Source organism: Bufo bufo, chromosome 7, assembly GCF_905171765.1.
Source record: "Bufo bufo chromosome 7, aBufBuf1.1, whole genome shotgun sequence".
NCBI lineage: Eukaryota > Metazoa > Chordata > Amphibia > Anura > Bufonidae > Bufo > Bufo bufo.
The window spans coordinates 93,865,384-93,892,108 of NC_053395.1; the positions used below are offsets into that span (position 1 = coordinate 93,865,384).

General features: G+C 45.1%; 1 protein-coding gene across 1 annotated transcript in view; it reads right to left on the reverse strand.

Moving 5' to 3' along the window:
• DNAH7 (dynein axonemal heavy chain 7) overlaps window positions 1-26,725 on the reverse strand; it is a 574,291-nt gene that overhangs the window by 283,269 nt on the left and 264,297 nt on the right. Inside the window, exon 44 of the mRNA XM_040440176.1 lies at window positions 23,619-23,804. Coding sequence (XP_040296110.1) covers window positions 23,619-23,804 — 186 coding nt within the window. The remainder of the gene's footprint in view (window positions 1-23,618; window positions 23,805-26,725) is intronic.

Consider the following 26,725-nt stretch of genomic DNA (forward strand, 5'->3'; position numbering starts at 1 on the left):
TATGGCTCTTCAAACGTGGAGAAGAAAAAAAAATTGCCAAGCCGTAAAGGGAATCTGCCACCATGATCTTGGACTATGATCTGGGGTAATATAGGAGTAATACAACAGAAAAGAAGTCTATATTTCTATTTGTTATTTTCCTTCTGGCCCCCATATCTCTGCTGTCAGTATTTAAAGTTGTGCTGGAATACATTGTTACGACTGCTAAGAATGCACACTAAATCATGTGCATAAAAGTAGCCACAAGAGTGAAATAATTGATATGTGATTGTGTTTACCATCTCAACCGGACACCAAATCTTGTAAGGATCTTATGCTACTATGATAGCTACTCAAACCAATATTGTGCTAAACACTGCTATATTGGTTTGCAACTTTTACAAGAGTTAATGGCGTTTTCATTGGAAATCATAACTACGACAGAAACAGGTTTGGTGACATTCAGCAGCAAATATGCACTTTTTGATCTTCACAATAACAGCTCATTAGCAAGGAGAACATAAATCACAAAGAATGAACACAAACAATGACATAAAATGTAATTTATGATAGAAAATGTACTGATATTCCTTACTGAAAAAGGTTTACTATAGAAAAATAAAAAACAAGGATAACAATTCAGAAATATTGGTAAAGGGGGTGTAACAGCGGCTGCTGTGCGCCGCTGTTCCCCTGTTTACTGCCGCGTCCTGGACACCGTGTAGATCGGTGATCTGCTGCCAGTGCTTCCTATTCACCGCTGCAGTCCTAGGCTCCACAGTTTCCTCTCAGCCCTGGTCACAGCATTCTTGCTGCTTGTTCCCTGCAGCACTTCCTTAAGGCCGAACGCACGTCACTACCTGTGCTTTATGGGATAGGTCAAGTGACCTCGCGGACCAATCCTAGCCCTCCTGCACATATATAAGAGGCTCAGCCCCCTTCCCAGATGCCTCAGTGTCAAGGTTCTTGTGTCCTGCTAAGGTTCCCGATATCTGCTTGTGTTACTGACTCGTACTTGTATTACTGGACTCTGCTATCTGTTTGATCCCTGCCTGCTTGCCTTGACTCTCCTGTTGCCGATCCGGATTGCCTGACCTGTGTCGCCTGCCCTGACCTATTGCCTGTTTTACTTAGCCTCTGCCTCATCCTTCCGTCCTGCACTGTTGCTCCTGGTTATGACTCAGCCTGCTGACAACGCCTGTACCTCTGGTACCTTGCTCAAGTACCTTCTGGACCAGCTGCCTCGTGTGCCAATCCTCTTCAAGAGGTAGCGACCTGGTGTTACCCTCGGGAAAGTATATCCCCACCATCAGGGGTACTGTAAAAATAGAGGGTTTTACTTAAACAACGCCCTTAGAGGAGGTAGGACACATGGCACAGTGGGTTTACACCCGCTGGTTCGTGACAGTACACGGAGGCCATGGACCCCACTGGTCACCCCAAGCCTGTCGTTCAGGAATTGTTACATGAAGTGAGGCATCAGAGAAAATGTCAGGATATCATAATGCAGTTCATGCAAAATGTTGCTGATCGTCTGGATGCCATCTCTTCTTCAGCTACTGCAGGGTCGCCAGTCACTGCTACTCCTGCAATTCCCACACGGGTGAATCCAGATTTGTGTGCCGCTGGTGTGCAACTCCCTCTGCCATCACGCTATGGTGGAGATCCAAACACCTGTCGTGAATTTCTGAAACAACATCTGATCCACTTTGAGTTGCATGGGCAGAAGTTTCCCAGTAAGCGGTTCAAGGTTGCCTTCATTGGGTCCCCTGCTGTCTGATGAGGACCTTGCTTGGGCAAATCCTATTTGGGAACATGGAGGTCTAGAGACCAACAATCTTCAGTCTTTCCTGGCTACCTTCCGTCTGGTCTTTGAACAGCCCGGCCACACGTCCTCTGCTGCATCAGCTAAGCTGCATCTGGGACAGGGTTCCTCGTCTGTGGGTCAGTACGCCATCCAGTTTCGTACCCTTGCTGCCGAACTTGAATGGAACAATGAGGCTCAACTGGGGGTGTTCTGGGAGGGCCTTTCTCACCGGATTAAGGATGAATTAGCTGGTCGCGACCGTCCGTCTACTTTGAATGACCAGATCACCTTGGCCACAAGGATAGATATGCGTTTCAGGGAACGTTCTAAGGAGGTCTCAGGCACCAGAAGACCACCTCGTTTGGCTCCATCCTTCCAAAGGCCAGATATTCCTCTAGTGTCCATCCCATTTGAAGAGCCCATGCAAATAGAGCGCCTTCGATTGTCTGACCTGGAACGTTTACGCCGCAAAGCAGAGAACCTGTGTCTGTATTGTGGAGGCAAGGCCCACTTTGTGCATAGTTGTCTACAGAAGCTGGGAAATGCCAATGTCTAGGATCAGTTGGAGAGGTGGTCCTAGACAAGGAGAAGTCCTCTCTGAAACTTTCAGTTCTGGTGACTCTCTCTCACAAGGGAGTCACACTGTCTGTGCCTGCATTCTTAGACTCTGCTGGTAACTTCATTCAGCAGGCTCTGGTCCATCAGTACCGGCTTTCTACCATCTGTCTAGAAAGGCCTAAGTGTACTGTCACGAACCAGCGGGTGTGAACCCAGTGTACCACGTGTCCTACCTTCTCTAAAGACGTTGTCTAAGTGAACCCCTCAATCTTCGCAGTTCCCCTGATGGTGGGGATATACTTTCCCGAGTGGAACACCAGGTTGCTTCCTCTTGAGGAAGATTGGCACACGAGGCAGCTGGTCCAGGTGGACTAGGAGGTACCTGAACAACAGGCATTGTCAGCAGGCTGAGTCGTAACCAGGAGCAACAGTGCAGGACGGAAGGATTAAGCAAAGGCAAAGTCAAACAGGAAATAGCTCAGGGCAGGCGGAACAGGTACAGGTCAGGCAATCCGGATGGGCAACAGGAGAGTTAAGGCAAGCAGGCAGGGATCAAACAGGTAGCAGAGTCCAGGAATACAAGTACGAGTCAGAAACACAGGAAAACAAGCAGATATCAGGAACCTTAGAAGGACACAAGGACTTGACACTGAGGCATCTAGGAAGGGGGCTGAACCACATATATGTGCAGGAGGGCTAGGATTGGTCAGCGAGGTCACATGAATTAACCCATAAATCACAGGAAATGACGCACGCCGGCCCTTACGGAAGTGCTGCAGGGAACAAGCAGCAAGCATGCTATGACCAGGGCTGAGAGGAAACTGTAGAGAGGATCAAAGAACAACAGTACCTACACAGACAGAGCCCGGGACTGCAGTGGTGAATGGGAAGCACTGGCAGCAGATAACCACTGAACACAGCACCCAAAACCGCGGCGATAAGCAGGAGAACAGTGTCGCACAGCACTCGCTGTTCCAGGGGGATGTCAGTTCAGGGACAGCACTACTGCACCAAGACACTTCCTCTACCAGCCCGAAGAATGTCAGCTCCAGTAAGGAGGGGACCGGGAGAGTACAGCAGGCCAGACAGGTGCTGGTAGTAGGAGATTCAATTATTAGGGGTACAGGGTGATGTGTCACAAAGACCAGGATTGTCGTTGTCTTCCTGGCACTCGAGTTCGACATATCGTGGATCGAGTTGATAGATTACTGGGAGGGGCTGTTAAAGACCCAGCGGCCATGGTGCCTATTGACACCAATGACATAGTTTGAGGAAGGTAGAGAGTCCCTAAAATAATTTCAGGGATTTAGGTTGAAAGCTCAGGGCAAGGACTTCAAAAGGTATTATTCTCTGAAATACCACATGTACCAAGGGCCACATCAGAAAGGCAGCAGGATATTAAGAAGGTAAACAAGTGGAAAAAGAACTGAAGTAGGAAGAAGGGTTTGGGTTTCTGGAGAACTGGGTCTACTTCTCTGCCGGCTACAGGCTCTAATGTAGGGATGGGCTGCATGTCAATGGGGAAGGAAAAAAACTGAATATGTAAAAACAGATAAAGGCAACCAAGTTGGAGACAGAGGCTCATTGACAAAGAGAAAAACTAACCTTAAAATGTTTTTCAATTGTATAAATGGTAAAAAAAAAGTGTTGGCCCATTAAAGAGTAATAAGGGGGGGGGGGTTGAGAGCGGTTCACTGAGGAAAGTAAAATGTCAGATGAAATGCAGTGTAATAGTAAACTTCCCATTAAAAGTGGCCTGTCTGATTCAGGAAGAAGTGCAGTGGCATCTTAAAAAGATTAAAAAAAGACAAATCAACGGATCCAGATGGAATACAATGCCTAATAGACAGATCCTTATTTCTGATATTTAAGGACTTTATAATGACAGGGAGTGTTCCACAGGATTAGCGCTTAGCAAATGTGGTGCCAATATTCAAAAAGGGGTCAAAAACAGATACCTGGAAATTAATGGCCAGTAAGTCTAGCATCTGTTGTGAGTAAAATGTTTTCTCAGAGATGTTATCTTAGTGTTTTGATTAAAATAAGACTATAACAGCATATTAGCATGCCTTCATGAGGGATCGGTCATGTCAAACTAATTTAATCAGTTTCCATGAGCAGGTAAGTTCTAGACTTGACGGAAGTGAGTCGATAGATGTCATATGTCTTGACTTCTCTAAAGCATTTGATACAGTGACAAATAAAAGGTTAATACATAAATGAGAATGCTTGGACTGGGGAAATATGTCTGTATGTGAGTAAGTAACTGGCTCAGTGATAGAAAACAGAGGGTGGTTATTAATGGTACACACTCAGATTGGGTCACTGTCACTAGTGGGTTATCACAGGGGTCAGTATTGGGCACTATTCTCTTCGATTATGTAAATTAACGATCTTGTAGAAGGCTTGCAAAGTAAAATATCAATTTTTGCAGATGACAATAAACTCTGTAAAGTAAGTAGGGATGAGCGAATTTCATATATAGAAGTTTGTGTGCAGGTTCGTGTTGTGGTATTTACTGAGTTGCGTTAAGGATTCCGTTACCACGGACCATAACGCAATTCCATGACAGAATGACGGCATTCCGTTATTCATACCGTCATAATAGAAGTCTATGGCCTGCATAATGGATCCGTCTGGTTTACGTTATGCTGAAGTCCTTTCTAAATTCACTAAAAGAGTTCAAGGGGGGCCTGGATGTGTTTCTGGAGTGTAATAATATCACAGGTTATAGTTATTATATTATGTGACCCAAGGGGGCGGGTCGCCAATGCGGACAGTGTTTAGCTGCAGCTAGAGATGAGAGAATTTTTTAAAAACTCGATTTGCCGGTTCGCCAACTTCTTGGGGAAAAATTAGCTTAGATACGAATTTTTTCATAGTAAATTATTTCAAAAAACTGCTATTTCCTGGCTGCAGAGAGCCTTTATAGTGGTGTAGAACACTGTTCTTTGCAGTAACAAGCATAGGGAGTCTGCTTTGGTAAAGAAATAATACTGTGAGTCCGTATGACATGCAGATGACAGGCGTCGCTCTTAGAATCACTGCACACTTCACTTATTGACCAAATAACTCAAGTATGAACTCAGCCTTACAGGTCGATGTTAGCGCCAAGAAGAAGTACACTCCTTTTACACAGTTATCAGCTGATTCCACATAGATGTCTACAAAACCTGTTCTATTAAACGTTTATACAAGTAGAGCCCCCCCCGATAGAGTGGAGAGGGTGTCAGCAGTAAGTTTGTGTTGACGTCAATGATGATTTTGCCCTTCCTCTGATCCGTCAGACCAATAACCCACAAAAAATGGATCCTGTCTGTGGAGCATCCGCCTTCACTCGGTCAGCATTTTGTCAGTAATCCATCAGTATTGCTAATGCAAAAAAAAACAGGAGTGGATCCAAAACAGATGACACGTGAACAGAATATTCGCAAGTCTTCTGTGTTTTATACCCACTCCTGCTTTTGGCTACCAAATTGCAAGCCAATTATGATGCGACCATACAGGCCTTACAGCTGCTACACAGATAGGATCCGTTGTGCGTCTCAATTTACCGTCCTTCTGACAGATCAGAGGAAGGGTCAAATAAATGAGGATGTCAGCCAAGCCAAAAAGGCTAAATAGTGGCCCAGCCATGAAGTATGGAGGGTGGGAACATTATGAGAAGTCCACAAAGTGGCCCATTCATAGAGTCTGTAGGTGGTGGTAGCATCAGGAGGCCACAGTGGCACAATGACAGACTGTGGAGGTGGCGGCAGCATCAGGAGGCCACAGAGTGGCTAGGTGACATAGTGCGGAGGTAGCGGCAGCATCAGAGGGCCACAGAGTGGCAAGGTGACATAGTTTGGAGGTGGGTGGAAATATCAGAACCCACTGAAGATGGTGGGTGAAAGAAGGAGAACTTGGCATCAGATGTGTGGCATCAGGCGGGTAGCAGCATCAGAATAGTAGCTGAGGCAGACAGCCAGAAGAAACCAGTCTCTTTTGTCAAAGTGTTGGTGTGGCACCATGGATGATCTAGTCTGATGCATTAGGAATTGGTGGATGGAAATCCTGGCTAATCCAGGCCTGATTCATCTCGACAAAGGTCAGTCTCTACACATTTTTGGTGGACAGGCGAGTTCTTCTTGGGTTAACTATGTCCCCTGCCGCACTAAACACCTGCTCTGATGCCACACTACTGGCCGGGGGCAAACTCGGCCAGTTGCAGCCACAAATCCAGTTTGGCTGCCCAGTAGTCCAGCGGATCTTCAAGGTCGGCTGGCAGGGTGCACTCCAAGTATGCCACCACCTGCTGGTTCAGGTTCTGCTGTACGTCTAGCTGCTGGTGAGTAGTTTCTTCACTATGCGGGTAAAGAAAGCTGCTCATCAGCGACTGTAGACTCCGGCTGCTGCTGGTGGAGCTGGTACTGCTCCTGCTACCCTTACCCCACCCCTCCCCAGCAGATATGGCAGTGGAAAGTGTGGGCAGAGGGTTCCCCTGTCAGACCTGCGAGAGGATGGACGATGGAGCAGATAGGCAGCGGCCAACTAACTACATAGGATGTCTCTATAGTAGTTCAATTTGTCCTCCCTCTCAACGCATGTAAAAAAAAAAGGCCCCCATTTTGGACCAGTAGCGAGGGTCTAACAAGGTGAAGAGCCAGAAGTCATCCCTCTGCCGAATGGTGACAATTCGGCTGTCACTACCCAAGCAAGTGAGCATGCAGCGGGCCATTTGTGCAAGTGACTGGGAGGGACTCCCTGCCTCCATCTCCACTGCATACTGCCACGGTGTTTCTGGGTCCTCTGCCTCCTCTTCCTCATGGCCCTGTAGCTCCTCTGGCTGCTCCTGCTCATCCTCTCCTGTCACCTGTGTAGCAAAACCACCCATTTTGCTAGACATTGCTTGTGCTCCAATGCCCTCCTCCTCCTCCAGTTCAGCCCCCGCAGGGCTTATGTTGCCATGAGATCTAGGCGCCACGTCTCCAGTCCCCTGACCAGCCATATTTACCAGCATCTGTTCCAGGACATGAAGCAGTGGAATGACATTGTTCATCCCGTAGTCCTGGCGACTGACAAATAATATGGCCTTGTGAACCGAGAGCAAGGCAGGTGGTTTGACTCTGCAACCAGAAAAGAGTGCGTACGCAGAAGTCAAGATTAAGAAAATTGCATTTACTATAAAATTAATAAAAGCAGGTTAACAGTGAAGTTACAGAGGTAAAGACAAGCAAAATATTCAAAACAGTATAAACAATACAAGTTAAACACTGCAACAATTTTCACCTTTACTGTGTCTGTATTCGCAGTGCGGACACTAAGAAATAATAGTCCCAGAAACTGTCCCTAACGTTCAAGCGGGTGCGCACCCCCTTATCCCATTGGTCCAGGTGGACCTCTTACAGTTTGTGGAAGTGCACGGTGGGGACCGATGTCGTCCTTTTCCTTTAACCAACGCAGGATCCGCAACAAAGAAGTCCTCCTCAGCAGGCCGGAAAACCAGTTGAATATAATCCAGAATTTTACAGTTACTGTCCGGTACCTCGACAGCACTGTGAGTCTCTTTACTGTTTGTGGCAACTCACTCAGCCCAATGTCGGCTCCACAGGTTAGTTGCTGCACACAGTCCTTTTTAACTTGGCTTCACTAAATGCACGGTCTCTTTGTACTCCATTCGTCTCTAGACCGAAGTTCACACAGCTTGACCACACAGGAAAGTCCTTTAGTATCTCCACACACGTCTTACACAACACAGAACTTGTTTTCTATCTTGCCAATATGGCGGCAGATGTAGTTCAAGTCTCTCTTCCTCCTTCTTCCTGCTCACACTGAGGCAGGGTGACATCATAAGGGGCGTGTCACTTCAACACTTAGCTGCTGCCTTAAAGAACCAGTATCACAGTAATACACTTTCTCTATGGTAAACTCCAATGCAAATTGGTCCTATGCTGCCATCTATTGACCAAACGAATACTGCAGACATTTTACATAAAATTTTAACACAGTTTACCAGGATAATGAAACTTAGAGACATTACATGACTGTTTCTTACAGCCTCCTCAAAGGGTCTGAGCAAACGGCCGATGTCACGCATGAGCTGCCACTGGCTGACAATAAAGTTACACAGGGGAGTACTCCTGTTTGCTTGAATCATCAGGAAATCGTTCATGGCCTTTCTGTGTTTGTACAGTGGGTCCAACAAATGGAGGGTGGAATTCCAACGGGTAGAAACGTTGCATATCAGCATATGTTGGGGGATGCTGTTCTGACGCTGCAGCTCAAGGAGGGTGTGCTTAGCGGTGTACAAGTTTAGGATGTCTTGCAAAAGGGTGGAAGACTTCCAGATTGAACACGTGTGCCATGCAGGGCGCATGGCTCAACCCTCCTTGATGCAGCGCTAACACAATGTTCTTCCTGTTGTCGGTCACCATGGTTCCGATTTTCAGTTGTCGTGGAGAAAGCCAGATCCTCCCCTGTGTGACTCTGTTCGCCCATGCTAATTAGGTGCCCTGCACATGTGCTATGCTGGAGGGGTACTGTGCATTGTCCCTGCAGTGGAGGTTGAGGACACAGTGGAGGATGAGGAGGCAGAGGTGGACATTGTCGCTGGACCAACGTTGTGAAAACGTGGAGGTGGAAGCGGCATCACCTGGCCAAGTTGCTGGTGTGGCTATGCAGGAACCACATTTACCCAGTGGGCCGTAAAGGACATGTATTGTCCCTGATCGTAGTTACAGCTCCACACGTCGGCTCTGCCGTGCACTTTGGCAGACACTGACAGGCTCAAGGACTGGCCCACCTTCTATTCTACATGTGTGTGCAGGGCTGGTACTGCCTATTAGGCAAAGAAATGACGGCTTGGGACTCTCCACCTTGGCTCGGCACAAGCCATTAGTTCTCTGAAAGGTGCATGCATACTGCTGCCTCTTGGCAATCGTTTTGGTGATCCATTTTGGCAATCGTTTTGCTGACAGAATGCGTGACGAGGAGTAGGAGGAGCAGGAGCATCAGGACCACGAGATGATGGGAAGGACAGATAGCTCCCTTCGGCTGAGGTGGTGGAGCCTTGACTGCTAGAAACCGGGTGAGTTCCAGTGGGTGATGCAGCGGTTGCTGCAGCAGGCTGGAACACCCCATCAGAGCCAAGGTTCTACCAGGCTGCTTTATGGCGACGCTACATATGTTGACGCAGGGCCGTAGTGCCAACATTGGCACCATGGCCATTCTTCACCCTCTACCCACAAATTCTACATACGGCCACGTTGACCTCCTCCGGCGGCATAAAAAAATAATGTCACACCGCCGAGGAGGTGATTTTACCCCCAATACTAAGCACTGACAGACTGCTCCTGCCGCTGCCTCCTTGAGCCCCTGCACCGCTACTTCCTGGGCAGGTAGGCTCCTGACCTCCCACTGCTGCCACCCTGCTGACTCCCAGCCACGCTAGCGACTTGCTGGATCCGCTGCTGGCTCACGGGCAAGCTGCCACCCAATTCTCCCGATGATGATGAAGCCCCTTCGTCACACGGCTGCCAAGTGCGATCAGCTACATCATTATCATCGAGTACTGTCTGCACGTCACTGATGTCCTCCTCAACGGTCTCTGGGTCAGGAGCACTCGCAACACCAGCTCCCATGCCACTCTCCTCATCACTTGCCCGCCTAGCGGAGGAAGCGGCGGATGTCTCCTCCACATCTTGGTTGGGCAGTAGCTGCTGACTGCCCTCTAGTAGCTCTTCCCCGCTGAAAAGTAAAGCAAAGCCTACAGCATATAATACTTCTCGCGGTGAGGGAACAGAAAAGGACAGAGGCAGGTTGAGGACAGGTGAGGGCACAGGGCCTGCTCCTGGGCCATGCCAACTAAGTATCGTGTCTGACGAACCCACTGACTCTTGGCTGGGGGTGTCTGATGTAAGTTGCAACACAACCGCTAGATGAGACTGGGAGCTCAGGCCTCTGGAAGTGACCCCTGCTGCCACGGCACCTTACTCTGCTGCGACCTCTGACTGCGCCAGAAACATTTAGGCCTCTGCCACTCCCCTGTGCAGGGCCTGGGACTTCTCTGCCTGACATACTGTTAGATCAAATAACCAAATGTTAGATCAAATATTTTAATTTTTACCACTAATACACAGCAAACAGGGCTTTAGAATATATCACTGCACCGCTAAACGGCAAATAGGCCCTCATTTTTTTCTAATTTTACACAAAAGGCTTTTCAACAGATAAGTGCAACGATGAAAGGCGAATATAATTGTATTTCGCCACTAATACATGGCAAACTGGGCTGTAAAATATCTCACTGCACCGCTGAACAGCAATTAGGCCCAATTTTTTTAATATTTTTACACAAAATGCTTTTCAACAGATAAGTGCAACGATGAAAGGCGAATATATTGGTATTTCACAAGTAATGCACAGCAAACTGGGTTGTAAAATATCTCACTGCACCACTAGGAGGCAAAGATATTTTTCATTTTGTCACTAATACACACACAAAAGGGCTTTAAAACAGATAACTGCACCGCTGAGTGGCAAATATATTTTTCCTTTTTCCACTAATAAATGCAAAAAAGGGCTTTAAAACAGATAACTGCATCGCTGAGTGGTAAATATATTTTTCCTTTTTCCACTAAAACACGACAAAAAGGGCTGTAATTTTCGCACCTTACCACACAACAGCTAATAAGTTCTTTTTTCCCACTAATACAAGCCAAAAAATGCTTTAGAACATATAACTGCACCGCACTAGGGCAAATAAAACATATAAATATTTCCTTGTAATAACCCCTGTTAATGCCTGTATCAAACAGCACTTGCACCCTAATAAGAACGGTTTGCTGGAATTAAAGAGCTGTATAATGGCAATTTGGGTGCCCAGTCAGTGCTGCAAGGTCTAATAGGAATGTTCAAGCTGTCATCTCCCCGAATGAACCCTGTTTAACAGAAATGCTGTAGATTGATTCCTCCTGTCACGGTCACTCCCAGGCTAGGTGTTAGAAGGTCGGAGAGGCTGTCTGCACATGATGTCATCTGACAGCCTCTTTTAATTTCACTTTGTTGTTGATGGTAATGACCATACCTCTAGTAAGCTGCAGCATAGTGGTCATTACTATTTAAGTCAGGGTACTCCCTTCACTCCTAGCGGTGTATAGCTTAATTTGCAAGTGAAAGAGCTGGTATGTGTTGTCTCCTCAGGTGTTCCTGCTCTTTCTTCTACTTCAGGAGTTAAGTGTCTCATTCCTTTCTATTTGTTTTGTGTTCTTTTCCCTGCCTTCTGGTATCTGGTCTGTCAAGACCCCTGTTTCTTCAGCTTAAGGAACGGGTTGTCTTTGGGCCCTATCACTACCTCAGGGCAGTCAGGCTTTAGGTTCCACTGAATGAACGGTCCTACCACTGAGGTCCGTTCATTCGGTTAGCAGTCAGGACTAGGGTTAGGATTCATTAGGTGGTGACCTTTTCCTCTCCCTAGCTTCTAGGCCAGATACCATCCCCCCCTTTGTGTTTGGTGTGGTGTTACCTCCCACACCTCGTCGTGACAGCTCCCTTTCCCTACACCTTGAATAATCATTGCCTGCACTTGTAAATCATAATTTTTTTAGCAAACTTAAATTTTTTCTATCACTGGGACAGACATCTCTTCCTGCACTAAGTACACTGGTAAATGGCAGAATCTAAGATGGCTGTGCTATTTATAGGGCTGTGACATCACAGGGCTGGCTGCTGATTGGCTGCATGCATGGCATTGTGGGTGATCCTGCCTTCCCAGAGTTCCTTGCCCCATGTCCTCACACGTGCAGCAGCCATTTTAGCAAAAATGTGATTCGTTACCACGAAGCGCAAGGAAATTCACATTCGATGTCAATAGAATTTTTCCTGAAATTCGTAATGAATTCCACTTCGTCAGCTTCGATTCGCTCATCTCTAGTTGCAGCGGCATCAAAACTGAAGTTTACATCTTGCGATCTAAGAAGAGAAACAGTGGCCTGGAAGGGAAGGAGCCGTGAGCAAGTGACGGGAAGCAGACAAGTATGCTTCCTTCACAGGTCTGCCAAAGAGGGGAGTTTTAAAAAAAAAAAAAGGTGCATGATGCCTTTAAGGCTTACGAACAGCACTTGTTACAATGGAGTTTCAGTTGAAGAAATGAAGAAAAAAAGGTAAGTTTATTTTAATTTGTCTTCAGACAGGGCAAAAATCTATGAAAAGCAAATTATAAGAATCTAAGTAAAGGCTATGGGCACCTTTGGAGGCATTTTTTTTTATTATTATTATTGCATTGCACATATTTTTGGCTAAAAAGTATTTTTCTAATTTGTCTTTATGACATATTTTCAACTGTTTGTCCATGACTCTGCAGACTGCTCTGTCTTTTTGCTGTGTACTCTTCTCATTGAAATCTGTCAAAGCTGTTTTGACAGTTGTTGTGCTTTTTCATAAGTGTATACAACATTTATCTAAATATCATAATTATAGTGGATTTGATTAGACTTACAAGACACCATATTGCTATATGTATGTATTTTAAAGATGGCCGAGAGAGGGTCATGGGAAAGATGCTGTTATATAATAAGATTTCTTCTCATGGATGTACCAGTCTGAAAAGGGGCCTTCTTGTCTACTTATGATTTATGGCTGAGATAAGGATATTCTCTGGACGCAGCTGGTGGTAATTACCTCTACAGTTTGGTATTTATTAATGAAGCAGAAAATCTGTAATATCTATATACCCGTATAATCAACCTTAGTTTTGTATAAGAAAATTAATCGAGACATATGTATCGTTTTATATTGTTACGTATTATTAAGGACGTTTATGTACTTGTTATCATATATATTTCTTAATAGGAACGCATATATTCCTATTATATGATGAAAACAGTTTAAGTATAGACTTTGTTAAAGGGACCCTGTCATCTCCCAAAACCAAGCCGTCAGCAGTACCTGCGTGTAGCCAGCAGCGTGTTTCTGATGATGCCTTTCTTCCTGAAGGCAGATGCAGCAAAAGTACTGAAAACGTTGTTTTATCCCCTGCCCAGCACGCTTCTCCACACATGCTTGAAGTCAAGGAGGCAGCGGCATCCTTGCTTCAAGTCACGGTAACCACATCCCCTTCCCTGCCCCTTCATTGTGACTGACAGCGCTTATGCAGAAAGTTCGGCAAAGCCAGCCGAACTGCCGGCTGTCAGTCACAGCGAAGGGGCAGGGAAGGGGGCAGGGAAGTGGTTACCATGACTTGAAGCAAGGAGGCCGAGGTGGAGAGACTCATACTCTGGCTCAGTGGAGAAGGGTGCGAGAGAAAGGGTTAGCCATGTAGTTCCATGCGCCATCTGGTGTTCACAAACCTAAATTGCACCCTGAATTTTCTCACTCTATTTACGTGCTTCGGGTTTGTTAATGAAATTGGATATCGCTATGCGCTCACGCAAGTCTGAAGGGAGCGTTAGCGATGGTACATCTGTATATACACATACACACAGTATATATATATATATATATAGTAAGGGATCGTCTCTTATCTGGGGGTCATTCTCACAGACTTCGCTACGGACACTAGATTGAAGTCCAAACGATGCTTTATTTTCAAGCACATCAGCACAAAACAGCAACCAAAACGTTAATCAAAAACATAAATCCTCAACCGTCCAGCCACTGACTAAATAGTCTTTCCCTCTCTATCGGGATCTGGGTCTACCACCCAGCTCCCAAAAACACATCACCAGTGCTTACCCCACACACAGGGTTAGAGGGTTCCGGCTCCCACAGGCCTCAACACAGCCTGCTCCTTTCCCAGACTGGGAGCCACACCTAAATCCAGCAACAGGATTAAATAGCATCCCTGGACATGGGCATATTCCAAAATCCCGGACTGGAGCATGGGGAACAGGCACCCACCCAACACATTGCCTGTTCCCAGTAAAAGCACGCCCCGGACTAGCTGGAGCCAGCTGAGCTAACTATCTTGGTGTCCACCAACTAACTTAGTGGCCACTTATATCTAGGGCCTTTACTCCACCAAGGCCGGGCCCCTTGTTGACAAGCTCCTGGTGCAAACAACACCCCTTTTTCATACTTCACCGGGGAACTTTACTGCACCCATCTATAATTACATTGCCACTATATATATATATATATATATATATATATATATACAGCCCAAAATCACAACTATGTTCAGTTCTTCAACGGATATTCAATAACTAGGATAAAGAGCTGGTTAATTCAACAAGTCTTCTATTAGTAATTAGTAATAAGAAGACTTGTTGAATTAACCAGCTTTTTATCCCAGTTATTGAATATCCGTGGAAGAAACCAACGAAACTGAAAACAGATGTTATTTTGGGCTGTATATATATATAATCAATATACAGTCATCTGCATTAACACCAGCACTATATGGGATTTCAACATATGGACAGCCCAAAATCACCTATTGTAGTAATATAAGTTGGAGTATTACGTAATATATATATATACACAAAAGTGGTTTATTTCTGGACCCATTTTGGTCCGTATTGGCATTAGAGGTATCCCCTTTTTCAGGCGCCATTTCAATTTTTGATATATATTTTTATATATTTTATTTGATATTTTTAATTTTTTATTGTATTTTTAAATATGTTTTGCATTGTTTTTGTTTTTAATTAATATGAATATTTAAGCAATGGTTGACCATTAAATGTTTGTATAGAAAGTATACTGGTTCTGGATGTTTTCAGATGAGGAGTGCCTGTCTCAGCCATATTTGTATTCTTAAGTATTGACGGGGTGAATCAATTTGACAGAGCACCATATCCATAACTACAGACAGGTGAGCCACTATAATTAATTTAATCATGATCAAAAAGTAGTAAACTACGATTTTTTTTGTCAAACTGCAGAGACGAGAAATGGGTGAAAAATGGTGGTCTGGTCTGAAGATCTGAAATGAGAAAATGATGAAAGAGAACATCTTGTCACGACTATGACTGATCCAGACAGGTCTGGGAGGAGAAGGTCGCAGCGACTTGCTACTCGCGATAGCTTGTGAGTTTGCTCCGTGGTTCAGGGTATGTCATCGGGGTTTTGCCTTGTGAACCTTTTTGTCCTGGCTGGGAGTTTGTAGGCATCCTTCTCAGGTGAGTCCTGTCTGCCACTCCCAGCTACTATATTAGTTTCAGTTTCACTTGCAGTCATTGCCAGATATAGTCCTTACTTCCAGTGCTATTCTGACCTTTGAAGGAGATCGTTGGACGGTATTGCTGTGGAGCTCTTGTCTGGCGTGGACTGTCGTCATTGGGATCACCTTCTCTGCTCGTGACTGGATAAGTCTATCTCTGCTGTAGATTGTTTGTTTGTTGCTGTCTTCCCCTGTTGTTCTCCTAGACACGAGTGATGGTGACTAGTGCTCCCATCTGCCTTTCCCCAGTCTAGTCTTGTTAGGGTGACTGAGGGTTTAGGCATCCTGCTCGCCGCACGGATTCACCCCCCGTCTAGGGTATCAAGGCAGACAGGTGCCAGCTTAGGGTTAGTCAGGGGTGGCCGTTCTATTCCCCATCCATAGATAGGGGTCCCCCTTCCCCTCCGTCTGGTGCTGGGATAGCAGTCGTGACAGTATATCTGGCCTTTTAAAAAAAAAAAAAAAAAAAATGACATTTCTTATTTTTTTTTTTTTTGTTCCACTATGGATCCGGTTACGGTTTTGGTGAAACAATTACAGGTGTTATCCCTTGAAGTGGCAGGAATAAAAGCAACTGTGCTGCAGCAGCAGCAATCCTTGGGTTCCACCGTTGCTACGGGAGACCAAGGTACTCCTGAGCCAAAAGTGGCTTTACCTGATAGGTTCTCAGGAGGGAGAGACCAATTTGTAACCTTCAGAGAAGCTTGTAAATTGTTCTTCAGGTTACACCCTAGATCCTCCGGCGGTGAGGAACAACGGGTGGGCATTGTAATTTCTCTCCTGCAAGGAGATCCGCAGGCTTGGGCTTTCTCCCTACCATCAGACTCTCCGGCCTTACGATCAGTGGAGGAGTTTTTTGAAGCCCTGGGTCTCGTATATGATGAACCGGACAGGGTCTCACTGGCTGAGTCTAAGCTACGTAGACTTCGGCAAGAGAACCGGTCTGCTGAACTATATTGTTCCGAATTCCGTAGGTGGGCTACTGATACATTATGGAACGACTCGGCCCTTAGGAGTCAGTTCTGCCAGGGGTTGTCTGAAAAATTAAAAGACGCGCTGGCGGTATACGAGGTCCCTGGGTCTCTTGAGGCTGCCATGTCTCTGTCCATAAGAATCGACAGACGACTCAGGGAGAGACTACTAAATTTGACAGAGGCCTCTATAGGGCAGGGATCTGTTTGTTATGATCCAGTCGAACCAATGCAAATAGGGGGCGCCACTAGACGGGTGAATCCTCCTAAGGTCCGCCGTAGGTCAGAGGTTTGTTTTCGTTGTGGGGGGAGGGGTCATTTTGTAAAAGGTATGTCCCTCAGAACCCAAGAGACCACAAACAAAGGAGCCGCCGGAAAACTAGAGTCCCCAGATTGTGCGGAGGATAACAGTCTGGGCGTATTCGTTTCCTCCATAACGCATGTCTCCGTTTTTGTTGTCCGCTACCGTTGAGGCGGGCAATAAGACTGAGATCTGTTCCGTCTTTCTGGACAGTGGGGCGGGGGTCAACTTGGTGGATTCACGGTTTGCTCAGGCTCTGGGTTTTACTCCGGAACCGGTACGCAGAACTATTCCTGTTTTTGCCATCGACTCCTCCCCTCTTACTCAGAAAGAGTTAACTCAGATCATCCATAATATCCATCTGCAGGTAGGGGACCTCCATAAAGAGCATATCTCTTGTTATGTCCTGGACGGTCTTCCGGCTCCTATGGTGTTGGGGCTTCCCTGGCTGGTGACTCACAATCCAGTGGTGGATTGGCAGGCCGGGGAGATTGTGGAGTGGAGTGAACATTGTAAGGACAACTGCTTGAGTAGTAGGTGCTCTACACTCTCTGTAACATCTCTACCTGCCTTTCTGTCAGATTTTATGGATGTGTTCTCTGAGAAGGGTTGTCAGGGGTTACCACCTCATCGTCCATATGATTGCCCGATTAATTTATTACCTGGGGCAAAACTACCTAAAACCCGGTTATACAATCTTTCCGGCCCGGAGAGGAAGGCTATGCAAGATTATATTTCGGAGAGTTTGGCTAAGGGATACATCAGACCCTCTTCTTCACCCGTGGCTGCAGGGTTCTTTTTCCTTAAAAAGAAAGATGGGGGCCTGCGTCCTTGCCTGGATTTCCGGGAAATAAACCGGATAACTATCCGAGATCCCTATCCTCTTCCTCTCATTTCCGACCTCTTTAATCAGGTTGCTGGTGCTAAATGGTTCTCCAAAATGGATCTCAGAGGAGCCTATAACCTGGTTCGCATCAAAGAGGGGGATGAGTGGAAGACGGCTTTTAATACTCCGGAAGGGCATTATGAAAATCTGGTAATGCCATTTGGTCTTACTAATGCGCCTGCGGTGTTCCAACATTTTGTCAACGATATTTTTAGTCACCTTATCGGGAGATTTGTTGTGATATATCTTGATGACATCCTGGTCTATTCTCCGGATCTGGTTACACATAAGATCCATGTGAGACAAGTGCTGCAGATATTAAGGGCCAACAAATTATTTGCTAAATTAGAGAAATGTGTGTTCGCCGTAAAAGAACTGCCATTTCTGGGGTATGTGTTGTCAGATTCAGGTTTCCGCATGGATCCAGAGAAAGTCCGGGCGATTATGGACTGGGATCTGCCTGAGAACCTGAAGGCATTGCAACGTTTCCTGGGGTTTGCCAATTTTTATAGAAAGTTTATAAAGAACTATTCCTTGGTGGTCAAACCACTGACGGACATGACCCGAAAGGGATCCGATTTTTCCAAATGGTCACATGCAGCCAAAACTGCCTTTACATCTCTGAAGGAGAGATTCACCTCGGCCCCTAGTCTCGTACAGCCAGATGTCTCGCTTCCTTTTATTGTAGAGGTTGACGCATCAGAGGTGGGGGTGGGAGCGGTACTATCTCAAGGCCCGTCCCCTGGTGAGTGGCGTCCGTGTGCTTTCTTTTCGAAGAAATTGTCTACTGCAGAAAGGAACTATGATATTGGCAACAGGGAACTTTTGGCTATTAAGTTGGCCTTTGAAGAGTGGCGTCATTTTTTGGAGGGGGCGGTTCATCCCGTCACGGTGATTACTGATCACAAAAACGTATTATATCTGGAGTCTGCTAAACGTCTCACCCCTAGACAGGCTCTGGTTGCCTAAGTGGCGCCAGGAGGTGTTGAATTTTGTGTCTGCATGTGCTACCTGTGCTCGTTCTAAGGTAGATCATACTCGTCCAGCAGGGCGTCTTTTACCTCTGGCCATCCCCAACAGGCCTTGGACGCACCTATCAATGGATTTCATTACGGATCTACCAGTATCAGCGGGGAAGACTGTTATTCTTGTGGTTGTTGACAGATTCAGTAAAATGGTGCACTTTATTGCTCTTGCCGCATTGCCTAATGCTAACACACTGGCTCAGGTTTTTATTGACCACATCGTGAAGCTTCACGGGGTCCCTTCCGATATTGTTTCGGATCGTGGTACCCAATTTGTTTCTAGATTTTGGAAAGCTTTTTGTTCTCGTTTAGGGGTTCATCTGTCGTTTTCTTCATCTTTCCATCCACAGTCCAACGGTCAGACTGAACGTACCAATCAAAACCTAGAGACATATTTGAGATGCTTTGTTTCCGAAAATCAGGAAGAATGGTCATCTTATTTACCGTTAGCCGAGTTTGCCATTAATAATCGTCGTCAAGAATCCACCGATAAGTCACCCTTTTTTGGTGCGTATGGTTTCCATCCTCAGTTTTGTACGTTTAGTGAGGGTGGGCCGTCTGGGATTCCCGAGGAGGAACGATTTGCGTCTTCACTTTCTTCAGTGTGCAAGAAAGTTTGAAGAGAATTGGTGGTAGATATAAACCTGTGGCTGATAGGAAGCGCTCTGAAGGTCCCGACCTTGGGGTGAATGACTTGGTGTGGTTGTCTACCAGAAATATCAAGTTGAAGGTTCCCTCGTGGAAATTAGGTCCGAGATTTATTGGTCCTTATAGGGTAATTAAGATCATTAACCCAGTAGCTTTTCGTCTGGAGCTACCTCAGACTCTAAGGATCCATAATGTTTTCCACAGATCTCTGCTTAAGAGATATGTAGAACCTCCTGAACCATTGCCACTACCGCCTCCACCGGTGGTTGTTGATGGCAGTCTTGAGTTTCAGGTAGAAAAGATTGTGGATTCACGATATGTTCGTCGCTCTCTTCAGTACCTGGTGCACTGGAGAGGTTATGGTTCCGAAGAGAGAATGTGGGTGCCAGCATCAGAGATAAAAGCGGACAGACTCGTTCAGGCTTTTCATCGGTCCCATCCGGAGAGGCCTGGTCTTGAGGGTCCGGTGGCCCCTCGTAGAAAGGGGGGTACTGTCACGACTATGACTGATCCAGACAGGTCTGGGAGGAGAAGGTCGCAGCGACTTGCTACTCGCGATAGCTTGTGAGTTTGCTCCGTGGTTCAGGGTATGTCATCGGGGTTTTGCCTTGTGAACCTTTTTGTCCTGACTGGGAGTTTGTAGGCATCCTTCTCAGGTGAGTCCTGTCTGCCACTCCCAGCTACTATATTAGTTTCAGTTTCACTTGCAGTCATTGCCAGATATAGTCCTTACTTCCAGTGCTATTCTGACCTTTGAAGGAGATCGTTGGACGGTATTGCTGTGGAGCTCTTGTCTGGCGTGGACTGTCGTCATTGGGATCGCCTTCTCTGCTCGTGACTGGATAAGTCTATCTCTGCTGTAGATTGTTTGTTTGTTGCTGTCTTCCCCTGTTGTTCTCCTAGACACGAGTGATGGTGACTAGTGCTCCCATCTTCCTTTCCCCAGTCTAGTCTTGTTAGGGTGACTGAGGGTTTAGGCATCCTGCTCGCCGCACGGGTTAACACCCCGTCTAGGGTATCAGGGCAGACAGGTGCCAGCTTAGGGTTAGTCAGGGGTGGCCGTTCTATTCCCCATCCGTAGATAGGGGTCCCCCTTCCCCTCCGTCTGGTGCGACACGACTGCTGCTGGGATAGCAGTCGTGACACATCTACATCAAAGGAGACTTCATTAGATGTAAGAGGTATGTAGCGCTGTATTACCCTGTATGTTCTGTAGTGATATACGTAATGTTAGGAGGGAAGGGGTTAGGTTAAGAATTTGGTATGGGTGGGTGGGTGCGCTTTTTCAATTTTCGTCTCAGGCAGCAGAAAGGCTAGGTGCACCCCTGAATGTCATGTTCACATTCTGAGCTAACATGCCCTGACATGTTGCAATGTGGCACATGAATTCAGTTTTCCATTGGTAACTTTAAGCCACTTTTGTGGCTATTTTGGTTTCAATCTACAGCCCACAGTAGCAGAGTGAAGACTATTGTTTCACTAACACTACTTTAAAGAGGCTCTGTCACCAGGATCAACCCTATTAAATAGGGATCGACCGATTATCGGTTTTACCGATATTATCGGCCGATATTCAGGATTTTGAACGTTATCGGTATCGGCATCTATTTTGCCGATATATACCGATAACGTATGGGGAACACAGATCGCGCTGCTCTCAGTGCTCTCTGTGTTCCCTCAGCAGCACAGTGCGCCCCCCACCCCATCCCAGTATTAAAAACGTTGGTGGCGCAGTGCGCCCCCCCAACCCAAGCCCCCCCACCCCAGTATTAATCATCGGTGGCAGTGGCCACAGGATCCCCTCTCCCCTCCTCCTCCGATTGGAGCCCCAGCAGTGTAAGCCTGGGGCTCCGATCGGTTACCATGGCAGCCAGGACGCTACTGAAGCCCTGGCTGCCACGTTCAGCTCCATGCTGCTGTGTGCACAAAGCACAGAGCAGCAGGGACAGTGTGAGCTCCTATTCACCCTGATAGATCTCTATCAGGGTGAATAGGACAAGGGTTCTTGTCCCAAAGGGGGCTAAAAGTTTGTAAAAAAATAAATAAATATTAGGTATAAATGAAAAAGAAAGATTTACAAAAAAAATTAAAAATACACGTCAACAATAAACATTCATTTTCAGCAGATTTGTGTACGATTTTATATTTTTTTTAAAATGAAAATTCCCAGAATATCGGTATAAATTATCGGCTATCGGCCTGAAAGTTCACAAACTATCGGTATAGGTATCGGCCCTAAAAAATCAATATCGGTCGATCCCTACTATTAAACCAGACATACTGCCTGGTAGGGCTCATCATGCTGATTAAAACTATACCTTTCTTTTGTCTGTATGATAAACAGCTGCAGAGATATCTGCATTTTTATTGATAAGCAAATGAGCAATTGGAGCACCAAGAGGTAGGACTGAATGGTCTGAGCACTGCGCTGTAACACCCCCTGTGCTCTGCACACCCCCCCTCCCCTTGTATGACAGGGCTAGACAGCAGGCTTAGGAACGAGCTGTGTCCTAGCATCTACATATCATATCACTTATGCACTATAGCTTCACCACACTCAGAAAGCTAATATGCATATTACTTCTGTATTCACAATGACAATGTATGGTTAAAAAGACACCACTAATATGTGTCAGCTTGCAAGCATAGAAAAAACATCTATCTCTATGTGGTAATGCTATAGCATGGTGGTATAGTGGTCTGCCCTGCATGTAGAGATCCTGGGTTTAAGTCCCAGGAAAGATATATGTTTTCTTTCTATTCTGTTTTCTTTTTTATTGAAAACCATATTAAAAGGCTATACTATAATAAATAATAATAATTTTTGATAATATTGAGAATAGGATTTTCTTTTTGCTAAAACTGAATACCTGTTTATTAACAGACACAAAATATGATTATAAAGAAACCAGTAATATTTATTAGCTTTCTAAAAAAAAACAACTATATTCTCAATATGATAAGGACATATACTTTTCTTATGGGATAAATGTGAAATAAAAAAATATCTGAAGAAATTTATTTTTAAGTCTTTCCTAAGATTCAAACCAGGGATCTCTACAGTACATGCAAAACCAATACCTTAACCTCTAAGCTATAGTATTACCACATAAAGATGCATGTTTTTTCTATACTTATAAGCTGAGACATATTACTATGCCTGTGAATAAAGCAGTAATATGTACATTAGTTTTCTGAGCAGATCTCAGTGTGGTGAAGCTATAGTGCATAGTGATATGATATGTATATGTTGACATATTAGGAGCCCAAAAAATTAAAATCTAAGTAAAAAAAATAAAAATATATTTTTTTTATTAAATAAAATATAATAAAATGCCGTTGCTAACGGAAACTGTCACCATAGTCGCCCCGTTCTCTCAAACCTATACATTTTATAAAAACGATTGTCACAAAATAGGGAATCAATTGAAATAATTAAATTTCGTCTGTTTTAATATTTTTTTTAAATAAAAAGCTGTAATAAAAAAAAACTTTTTAATAAGAGTTAGCAGTTTTCCCCCAAATTAAACCTAAAAAAATCTCTAAGGCTACTTTCACACTAGCGGTAGCTTTCTCCGACAGGCTGTTCCAGCAGGTGAACAGCCTGTCGGATCCGTGCTGCCGCTAGTGCACACGTGCCGCCGGAGGTCCGCTCTGGCCCCATTGATGATGATGGGGGCAGGCCGGAGTTCCGGCAGCAGCACGGCAAACATGCCAAAAGGCGGCAGGAATCAAACTACGACATGTACACCTGCCGTAACAGCCTGCCGGAGAAGGCTGCCGCTAGTTTGAAAGTAGCCTAAAAACATGGTAATAAAACGTTCTAAGTGTCAAGTAAAAAACATTGCAAAAATTATTTTGGTAAGCAAACAAAAAAGTTAGGGTCACTAAACCACCACGTGCACAAAATTACTAAAAATTGCCTGGACATTCAGGCCTTTTTTAGGCCCGGTCATGAAAGTGTTAATGCTTAGAGCATCAGGTCACTATGTACCCAGTTGGCAGCCATAAGAAGGGCTTGGGTGGCCCCATGGGCATCGGTCCACCAGGAAATTTTCCTGTAGGGTCTATGACCAGTCTGCCCCTGGGGATGTTAATGCTAAGATTCAACTTTCTAGTCATCACAAAATTAGACACAGACAGTATTAGACTTCATGACACAAGCAGACACAGACAGTAAATCAAGTAAAATTGGAAAAATAGCAACTTTTCAGTGGCTTTGCCACCCACCCACCATTTTTCCAAAAAGTGGAGCAAGGGATAGGCAATTGACTTTTACAAACATTTATAAAATCAAGGAAATACCTGTCGATAACTTGAAGTAAAGGCTCCTTGATAAGCCACAATTCCTGAAGATAGGAGAATATCTCCTGTCAAGTTAATGTATAATGATCCAAGTTCTATTGCCGTTTGACTCCATCTTGTTTTTTCTCCACCTAGTCCTCCAATCAACTGTTCAGCTCGATCCAGTTTTTTGCTGCACAAATCAACCTGAAAAAATATCATATTATATATTAATGTGCATGGTTGAGTATTAGAGTATAACGGTATGTGAGAACTGATTGCTTTTAGAGCTGTGTTTTTAAGTTACTAAAATGTATAATGCATATTAACCTTTTTAGGAACATAGCCTAACTTTATTTTTTCAAATTCATTTTTCCTTCCCTGACTTCCAAGACCCATTATTTTTTCATTTTGTACATATATAAAAAAAAAAAGAAATGAATCGCACATCCAGCTACTATGCTTTGATCTAATCCCTGCTACTTTAGCAGAAAACAGCACAAAATAGCGCATGTGTACCGCCTCCTATGCTATATGCTAAATGAGGCATCAGTGTACATCTTGATCAAATGGCATAAGCCCACTCACCACGCCAAGGTTGCCTCTATGAGTTAGTCCTACTCTTAAATTGGCGCGGTGCTGCCAGGTGACCACCGACGCTGTGGTGCCAATCCGGCAGGCGACGGGACCCAGCAGTCAAATAGCACCCCTGCTGCCCGACTATGCCATACCTAGCACTGGGCCCCACCAACCCAACCGGAAAAACAGCAGTGCCCCCCATGCAGTACCGCACCATGTGAACAGATGTCAAAGCTCACCTTACCTGAAGCTCTCAGGAACTCCAACTGAGAGCATGGTAGGTTCATTTAAACCCTCATGCAAAATACCTTATAGCAGCTGGATGTGCGATTCATTTTTTTTTTTTTTTTTTTTTTTTTTTTCATTTTGTGTGTACATAGCCACATAAGGGATTATTTTTTGTAGGACAAGTTATATTTTTGGATATAGAGAATGATAGAACAGGCGGCACTCACCAGCGTTGATAGATGGTTCCTTTATTCATATAAAAGTTAAAAGATGAACACTTCGGGCTGGAGCATATAGTGCGGTAAGACACAGCTGGGGTCAGCGGCGACGGCCGATTTCGCGCTTACTTACGCTTCGTCAGGCCAGTGACTTAGTAGCGCTCACAGGCGCATCTTATACTCGTCACTGCGTCTGGTTGTCACAGCAACCAGGACACTTAGACTTCCCTGCAGCCGCCCATACGATCGAGCCCAGCTAAATACAATAACATCTCTACAGCGGCAGAACTGAAGGTTAAATAAAAGAATTAGGGAAGGATCCCATAATAGGTCTGTTGTCTCAGCTAAAGGAATTAGTCTCTAAATATGTAGCTGCTGATTTTTTGCCACCTAGTATGTTTGAGAAGTTGGTACCACAATACCCCAATAAGCCAGCCTGGTATTTTGTTCCTAAAATACACAAATCAATTACAGCCCCACCAGGCCGCCCTATCGTGGCAGGTATAGGGTCTCTTATAGAACCTCTTTCCCAATACATTGACTGATTGCTTAGACCCCTTTTATCCAAGGCCCCCACATACCTTAGTGACACCAGCGATTTCCTTCGGGCCATCAATCTCTTTGATTGGCGCGATGGACTCGCTTTGGTGTCACTGGATGTGGAAAGCCTTTACACTAGAATACCGCATGATATGGGGATCCAGGCAATCAGTCAGGTTTTGGGAAAAAATCTATATATTGCCAGTTTATAGCAGAGGCACTCAATTTCATCCTCTCTAATAATGTGTTCACATTTGATGAGCAATGGTACAGGCAGAGGGTAGGAACTGCCATGGGTACGCCCATATCTTGCACTTATGCTAATCTATTTTTAGCCATGTTTGAGGACAGATATGTCTTCACCACGGCGAATCCATACTTGCAACATATACAGTCATTTTTAAAATATGTCAATGACGTATTCATGATATGGTCAGGCACTGAGATGCAATGTAGGGAATTTGTGTCCTATCTGAATAACAATAACATGAATATGAGATTCACCCTCAATTTTGGGGGCCATTCACTTGAATTTCTGGATGTGCTCATAGAGGCTAGAGAGGACGGCATCCACACCAGCGGCCACCGTAAGCCCACCGCTACGAATTCCCTCCTGCATCAAAGGAGCTTCCACCCGGCCAGCGTAAAAAAATCCATACCCTATGGTCAGTTCATGCGGCTTAAACGAATAAATAATACTGAAGAGGGACACAACAGTCAGAAGAACTAAAAGGTAGCTTATTAGATAGAGGATACAAGGAGAGGGATGTAGACACAGCCCAAAAAAAAAAAGCAGGTTCCTACACTCAACAAGAGTTATTATACAACAAAGTAAAAATGCTCATAAAGAAATGGAGAGCTTCGTTTTCACCTTCAAATATAGCCCCGCAGCAAGTCTCATAAAACGTGCCATCTGTAATAATTGGGACATTTTAAAAAATAAAGAAGGCCTGGAGGTAGTGGCAAACAACAGGCCACTCATAGCTTTCAAGAAATGTCATAAAATAAAAGACCAAATTGTAAAGAGCAGGTTCAAGAATAAAGTGACCAGCAATTGGCTGTCATCAAGGAGACCCAGGGGCAATTTCAAGTGTGGGAATTGCTCCTTCTGCAACTACAACAACCAAAAGAAATACTTGTCTTTTGGTGGGGTTTTGCACCGTGTTACACAATTTATTACTTGCAGAAGTAATTATGTGGTCTACTTGATCACCTGCCAATGTGGAGCCTTCTATATAGGCAAAACTATCCGCCCTTTATTTGAGAGGTTTAGAGAGCATCTAAATTCCCTCAAAACAGGCAAGGGTTGCACTAGGCTTATTGAGCATGTTCGCAATGAACATGGAGGCAATCCGCAGTGTCTTTCCTTTGCAGGGATAGAGCAGGTGTCATCCAGGTCCCGACACCGTGCACTCCTGCAGAGAGAATCCATGTGGATCATAAAAGCTGACGCCGGAGGTCCTTTGGGACTCAATGATAGAAATGATCTTAGCGTGTTTATTTAACCTTCAGTTCTGCCGCTGTAGAGAGGTTATTGTATTCAGTTGGGCTCGATCGTATGGG